Below are 8034 nucleotides of genomic sequence, written 5' to 3'. Positions count from 1 at the left end.
CTTGTTGTGATGTGTTTTGTCCCATATTTTTAATCCCAGCCCCCGTCCCTGCAGGAGGCCTTTTGCCTTTCGGTAGGCCATCATTGTAAATAAGAATTTCTTCTTAACCGACTTGCCTAGTTAAATAAAAGTACATAAAAAAAACTAAATGGATGTACCTCACCAGATGAGGAACCCCTTGGTTATGCAGTTATACTTCAAAGACATCTGTGGAGAACCTTTACCCTGCAACAGTAAAAAGCATTAAACAAAATGGCAGACATTTGGTGTCAATGGAGTCTAAATGTAATTCAAGCACAATCTCACAAGGTTCAGAAACGGTTAATTTATTTGACGTTTTACATTCAAACGAAAATAAAAAATATTCATATATATATTTTCATATGTAAGCATATGTTGCTAGTAAGCAAGGTATAGATTTAAAACGTAACACAAAAAACTTCTGTGTGGCATACAGTATATTTACAAGGCGTGCTTTGAATACTATACAGTGTTTCCATAGCTGCACAGGTTTTGTGAATGTGTTTATCTTTTAACTCAAACGAGCCAGAAAGATAAAGGAGTTTTAAAGAGAGGTCAGGGCATTGGACCAAGTGAAAGGCATGTTCAGTTAAACATTTCACCTCCCAGCATCAAAATAAAAAAAAGACAGAGCGGTGAAGCAAAGCAAAGCTTATGGAGGAGAGGTCTGCTCAAACTGAACAATCACTAAAACACAAAACGAAAAATTATAGGAATTGATAAATTCACTAATTCAAATGAACAGTCATGCAAAGCTCTACATTAGGTCAACTTTCCGGGCTGAAAATCTCACACGAAAGCCAAAACAACCAATCGACAACTCCAGTTCCTTGTAGCTGCAAAGAGAAAAGGCGTATGTTATCAGTAGCGAGTTAGGTTGTTTGCCATAATATTTGACAGTAGCCTAGCCGTGAAGTTTGGTTGCACGGTATATAGTTGGCTTGAAGCCACTACACCAAAACATTTTCCTCAAGTAAATCAAGTAGTCACCAGATGCCACCACAATCCCTGGTCAACCCCTACTCTTACATATCTCTTCCAGTAGTTATTTACAACAAGTGGAACAGCCACTTATTTAAAACACATACAACATCATAATTAGAAATAGCAATTGTTGTTTGTGGTAACAAAACACTGCAGCAGATTTTCCAACGGATTCCTATTGGGACAGATTATTATACTGAACCAAACCCCTCTGTTTTGGCATTTCAGTGGATTAAGAAACTGAGAAGGCAAAAACATAATGGAAAATAAATGCTATCCCTAATAAGCCCTCTCGTAACTGCAACGCAGCCCAAAACACATTTCAATTCCCTGGAGTGGATATACTTATCAACGTATTGCATTTCTAACACGTCAAGGCCATGATTGACAGCTGCAAGAATCGTGAAGCATATTCACAGAATTAAACAGTGTAAATGAGAAATCATAGCATATTAAAAAGCTTTCAAAGAATCAAAACAGGCAACAACAAAAAATTGAATTAAGTCAGAGCACTTTGTATTCCGAACAGGGTGCAGTTAGTCCAGGGTCACGGTAGAGAGTCGTATCTGTATGTTCATCTTCCTGGCGGGTGTGTGCTCTTTGCAGTCTGATTGCCATTTTAATTTGAGTGAAGTGTGGAAAAGAAACACAGAATCCAACAATATTCAGATCTTTCTGGAATCTTTTGCTTCGAACAGCTTCATGCGCTCCTGCACTGTCAGTCCCTCTTTGAGGCTCTGAGAGAAAGAAAATGTGTAAATTACATTTAAACCAATATATTGTCTGGCTTCAAGGCCAGAACACTATTCATGTTAAGCATTATTCATATAAATAACCACAAGTGTAACTTTACGGCCTGGCAAGAACCCAGGATTCACCGTTAGAGAATATTATCTTATTTAGGGGTGTTATGTTGGTGAATCACAGTAAAGAAACCAGTAGTCGGGTTTAAAGTTAACATCAACTTCGCTGACATGTCATCTAAATGGTGACATTCCGACAGACATTTTTTTTAAATGGGGACTCGATTACGACCACTCAAGGTGTGTTGGTGAAGTTTGGGATGCTAAATGACACACATTAGTCATGCAAGTCAGACAAAACACACATACCAGACAAAAACACAACACAAACATACATACAAGACAACACAAAACCATACCAGACACAACACAAAGACAACCATTGTGACATGTTTATGTGCCGTACAGACAAAATAAAAACAGAAATGTTCACAGTCAAAAGCTATTCAACAGAACACCACAGTTAATGTAAGTTCATTGCCTGACCAGGTAAGGGAGAGAAGTTTCCTGGGCTCATTGTGGTACAAACATGAGTTATTTAATGGATACCTCTTTTGTACTGTACTACAAACACATCCAAACCACTGCCCCCATCTCCAGCCCAAACTGCACACCCAAGCAGTGGTTTGACCAAGGGGGATCACCAAGTTGAAAACATTCAAGGATTTAAAAGAAAAATGGCATTCCAGCTTATACTGGGATCATTACATATACTGGGCTACTCTAGTATTCTCCACAGCTACTGCAGGAGACTAGTAATTCCGAGTCCACGCAACACACACACGTATATTTGCTGTGCCCCAATAGGCTGTTGAATAGCTTCCTTTCCTCGTTCCCTTTCCTTCATGACCACTGATCTTACAGGACATGATAGGTGAGTCAAGATGGACGATCCTATCCAGCCCTTTCATAAACCAGTGGTGATGAGGGAGAGAAGATGCGGTCAGAAAGACATTTGAGAGTACTGGGAGCAATGTATAATAATCATTTGGTAGGTGCTTATTTGTCCTATTTCACATGTACAAGTGTGTATTATACGCATGTGTGAATTGGAAATGTGTGTTCGGCATATCCCAAATCCCCCTGAGACACCCTCGGAGAGTGGGGTCACGACCAGGGTCAGCCATTATCAACAGCGACCCTGGAGCAATAAGGGTTAAGTGCCTTGCTCAAGGGTACAGACAGATTTTTCACCTTGTGAATAGAACTCGCGACCTTTCGGTTATTTGCCCAAAGATCTAACCGCTAGAGCCATTGTCCACAGATATGCTCCAATCTGCGATTGCTACATCCATTTTTCTACTATTAAAATAATGATATAACGACATTGAATTACTCTTGAATAATATACATTTATAACTGCTTCATTCAACTGTCTTACCGTACCACATCAGAACCCAAATTATACGTTTTTATTAATCCCTCAGCTTTTTACCAAAACGGTGACGGGGTAGTCGCTGTGTTTTCTGTTTGAACTCATTCTAGGCACTGAAGAACCCATGCTCCTGCAAGGCAGACCTTACCACTCTGAGAGACCTGCATGTCTTACCTTCTGCTGTACTAAATCAAGTGAATGTTCATTGCACCAGTTTTATTGGGCCCTCATCGATGGAGGGGGCAGAGAGGCGAGGCAAGGGTAATAGAGCGCAACATGCTGTGTGGTTGGGGTGGGACATGCTCACTCAAGGACATGCTATACCTACATCTTGGGGTAAGGGGGAGAATCACCCCTCAAGGGGGGTGTCAGCTATCCCAGATGACCTGTTCAGTGACGGACTGATGTGGGAAGACAGGAGGACAAGCTTACCACATATAAAACATGATTGATTGCCCGGACTGACCCGTAAGCAAACACACACTAACAGCAGTAATCTATATGTGCACACCTACACTCGTTCACATGTGTACACACTCACACGATTCTAAAATGGTGAACAAATATGTTGAATTACAACATTTACAACAAAACCCAGGGGGGGGGATGTCTGCATCAGGAATGTCCACATTAGCGTACCTTCGATCTAACACCTCTTATTTGCTTGGAGAGAGTCGATCGTTCCTTTTTCAAAAAATCTGGATTACTTTTCGATTTCATGATATCTGCAAAACAGAATTAGGTGAGAAAAAAAAAGGCGCGTGGACATGAATTAATCATTGTCATAGCGTTTTTCCCCATCAACCTGACCCATTTTTAGACATTGCAAGTAACTCTAAAATGCATAGGGATCCAAGAGGGTTATAGTTTCCACTAACCATATCCAGGGGTAGCCGACCCATCCACGTTCCTCTCCCCCAGTGCTTCCGTGGCGACCAGTAGCTTCTCCGTCAGCTTGGTGATGTCACAGTCAGCCTTGGCCTTCACGATGCTGAGCTCTGTGTAGATGTCTTTGTACTTGTCTGTGGCATATTTCTTATCCTGTTCAAAAAAAAAGAAGATTAAAAAAAAACCGCTGATTTAGCCATTGACTTCAAACTTGGTGTGTTTTTGGTAGCCTGGGATCCAAACTGATTTTCTCCGGTTCAGTGAAACACTGAGGAACCGGAGCATTATATTTTGGATTCCAGGTTATATTGTTGGTGGACATCGAATGGTTAGTCCTCAAAGAACGGTGTTTAGAATGACTAACATGGTCTTGATAGAATGAGAGCTCGAGGATAAGAGTGTGTTTTCCCATACCCTTAATGCAGACTGAAGTTCATCCTTCAGCGAATGGATTTCCTGTTTGAGATACTGGATTTCGGACTCCTTGATACGCAATAAGACCTAAAATTGAGATGTACAGTAAATAAAGTTAGATATCAAATATAGTACACCAGTGTGGCCAATGTGTGTGTGTGTGACAGAGTACAGTACCTCCAGTTCATAGAGGTCCTTGCCCTGGGTGAAGGGCGACAGGGACGTTTCTCCGCTGTAGCAGGAGCGCATGCGTGTGATCTCCACGGTCAGACGGTTATTCAGCTCCTATGGGTCAGTCACACAGGAGGTCAGAGTTCACATTATTCAGCTGGGGCATCCGAACCGTTTCAAGGCCAACAGGATCACACAGTGTATGTGTCAGGGCTTAGGCGCCGGACAACATGACTGGGAAGATTGGAATTTCCCGGATCCATCTGCATTTGCGTGCATAACCTATTAGGGCGTCTACCCACGGTGCTCAGAATTACAGCAATCACGGTAATGCATCTTAACAGCACATGCAACTCGTGTAATGAAGCAGCTAATAAAATGTGATTTTCAAACATTTGCCAAAATGTAATTTGCGGGAAAACACCATTCTAAACAGTGCACCTGATAGCGGTTCCATACGTGACAGAGGGGGAATCTAAATATGCAACAACTAGGATTGTGCCTTTGGCTTCTGGACAACGAAAGAAAGTTGAAATGAAAACCAATAGAACAGGAAAGAAAAAAATGGCATAGTGGTGCGTCCAATAGGGAAGTAAATGGAAATAAATGTGCTAACATTATATAAATACTCCTGTATATACAGAAATAAATAAAATAATTCAAAATACTTCACCAGAAAGCATGACTTAGCCACTGAGGAATGGAGGATCATTAGCTTCTTTAAGAAAAATAGCTGTGGATTGTTTCAAATCACAAGCTCGTAGGCCTATGCCTTTGGGAAGCCGGCAATTTGGGCAGTGCGCATGGCAATAGGCCTAGCTGATATTTGAGTTGCGGCTGTCAGTGAAAAGCATCTAAAATATATGTGCGAGTATAATTTAAAATGTTGAGACAAGAAGGGGAGGGGTGTGAGGCGAAGATATAGGCGAGTTTCTCTCCAGCATGGCTCAGTTGTCTCCCGCCAATTCTTGCACATTCATTGTGTGAATTGTTAGGCCTTTCGATGAAACATTTTTATTTTTTTTACATTCTCCATTACACATGTCACCAGTAGTAAAGGTACCATTAATCCCCATCATTTGGTTACATTCATTTCTGTTAATCCTTAAATCTATTGATGAACCCGTGCGTAACAAGCACACAATCCCCATCAAAACCCGTCAGTTTAAACTAGAGATCTGATATTTGCATCAGCCTGTGTCGGCCTTCCACATCTGCGTTGGAAGGTGACCGAGCTACAGCGGTGTTTGGAAGACCATGAGACATCCCAAAAATCCGTCTTCTCACGAAAACGTCTGCAGCGTCCGACCGATTTTGGCCTACAAAACAATGTTCCCTCAAAAAATGTTTTTGTCACTGAGCAAATTTCAGGTCTGCTAAGCGCAAACTTGAACATTGTGAAAATTCTGCGCAGCTCGTCTGTGAACACTGAGGCTGTACCCGCTTTTAAGTTACAGTTATAACAGCAGCCAAGTAGGCTACTGTGGCTATCTGATCATAATGTAGGCCATCCAGAGTGGCCTACCATCAAAAAACAAATGGAAAAAAATGCATCCCATAACATTTTAACATGGAAATAGCTGTTCTATCATTCAGCCTACAGAAGCAGCAAATGTGTGGTGTTTAATGTAGGAATACATTCCATTAAACCTGTTTTTCCACTTGTCCTTCAGATAAGGTGACTGAACATGTTGCATTGTTTGATGCAAGAAATCACATTACAAAATAAAATGCATTATTATTCCCATGCCATTATTACAGCGATTCAGACAAATCATGCTACCCTCTATTGGCTAGCGTAATCAAGAGTCTCAAAATACAACACCGCCTCTTTAAGACATAAAACCAGCACAGAATATGAACAAATGTGCACAGGTGGCTACATGCAGCTCTCGCTTTGACTTCAAAACAAGCACATTTACTCGTAACCACTCATACTGTAAACACAGTCCAGTTCAAAGTGAATGGCACAAATCCATATATGGCAATGGCTATTTGCATATAGGCCTACTGCAGCTCTGATTGGTTATGGCTCACCAGTCTGTGTAGAGTATGGGCCTGAGTTGTGCATATCAATGCAACAGAATCCTACTCCAATGCGCTCTGTCTTCAAAGAAAATCTCTTGCACAGTTAGTTTTGCATACTAAGTCTTGCATAGTTAATTTTCTTTCGGTATGTTACATTGAAAGTGGCTTATATTGCATTGATTCGAGCACAATTCCCACAGTACAGTGAAACGAGGATAACGTTGTAAACTAAAAGGTAAACTCTAGAAAGCTGAGTGAATTTCAATCTCGTGCTTCTCTGCGCGGCAGTCCGAAGGGAACACTGCCTACAAACCAATGGAAAGATGACTCACAAACATGAATGTGTTCTCCGTTTTGCTCTACAACCCCCACAGGACTCGTCTGAAGTCGGTACTGTCGATGTGCCAACTTCTGTCTGTAGCGTCTGAACTGTTTAGACTAAAAACTAAACACAATGGTGTTCTCCGTTTTGCTCTACAACCCCCACAAGTGTCACGGGACTCGTCTGAATGTAAATGGTACCGGTTTTAAAAAATGAATGGAAGTATGGATGTAGTTTTGTGGCAAAATAAGATTTCTTATATCTCCTAGATACAGGAAAGACACTTCCTTATGATTTAGTTTTTGACTCTCTATTTTGACACTTATTAACGTGTTATTAAATGCGTTTCATGGGCTACAGTATAGTAGTAAAGGCCAAATTCATTATTTTATCAAGCAACAATAAAATAATTAAAAAGTGATACCTACAGGGGTCCCAAACCCCCCCAAAAAACGATACCAACAGGGGTCCTAAAATTCAAAATCAAATAGCTAAATTATCATGTTTTTTTACAGTTATACTGAACAAAATATAAATGCAAAACGTAAAGCGTTGGTCCCATGTTTCATGAGCTGAAATAAGACCCCAGAAATTTTACATACGTACAAAATGCTTAGTTCTCTCAAATCTTGGGCACAAATTTGTTTACATTCCTGTTAGTGACCATTTCTCTGCCAAGATAATCCAGCCACCTTACAGGTGGCCCATATCAAGAAGCTGATTAAACAGCATGATCATTACACAGGTGCACCTTGTGCTGGGGATATTAAAAGGCCACTCTAAAATGTGCAGTTTTGTCACACAAGACAATGCCACAGATGTCTCAAGTTGAGGGAGTGTGCAATTGGCATTCTGACTGCAGGAATGTCCACCAGAGCTGATGCCAGATAATTTAATGTTCATTTCTCTACCATAAGCATCCAACGTTGGCAGTACGTCCAACTGGCCTCACAACTGCAGACCATGTGCAACGATGCCAGCCCAGGATCTCCACATCTGACTTCTTCACCTGCGGGATCGTCTGAGAC

At 41.1% G+C, this 8034-nt stretch overlaps 1 protein-coding gene across 5 annotated transcripts in view; it reads right to left on the bottom strand.

Annotated features, from left to right (window-relative positions):
- Positions 1-310: 310 nt before the first annotated feature.
- mpripa (myosin phosphatase Rho interacting protein a) overlaps positions 311-8034 on the bottom strand; it is a 115201-nt gene continuing 107477 nt past the window's right edge. For 4 of the 5 annotated variants that reach the window (XM_045702552.2, XM_045702553.2, XM_045702554.2 and 1 more), the window contains 5 exons: positions 4663-4770; positions 4486-4572; positions 4062-4224; positions 3823-3908; positions 311-1742 (listed from right to left, as the gene is read on the bottom strand). In XM_045702552.2, the coding sequence (XP_045558508.2) occupies positions 1671-1742; positions 3823-3908; positions 4062-4224; positions 4486-4572; positions 4663-4770 (516 nt within the window). In that variant the 3' untranslated portion in view covers positions 311-1670. Of the gene's footprint in view, positions 1743-3511; positions 3585-3822; positions 3909-4061; positions 4225-4485; positions 4573-4662; positions 4771-8034 lie in introns of all 5 variants that reach the window. The other variant, XM_014158850.3, reaches the window with a different exon arrangement.

This window comes from Salmo salar, chromosome 19 (assembly GCF_965601325.2).
Source record: "Salmo salar chromosome 19, fSalSal1, whole genome shotgun sequence".
NCBI classification, from domain to species: Eukaryota; Metazoa; Chordata; class Actinopteri; order Salmoniformes; family Salmonidae; genus Salmo; species Salmo salar.
Note: the sequence above shows the minus strand (reverse complement) of the source record. Positions and strands in the feature narration are given on the sequence as shown.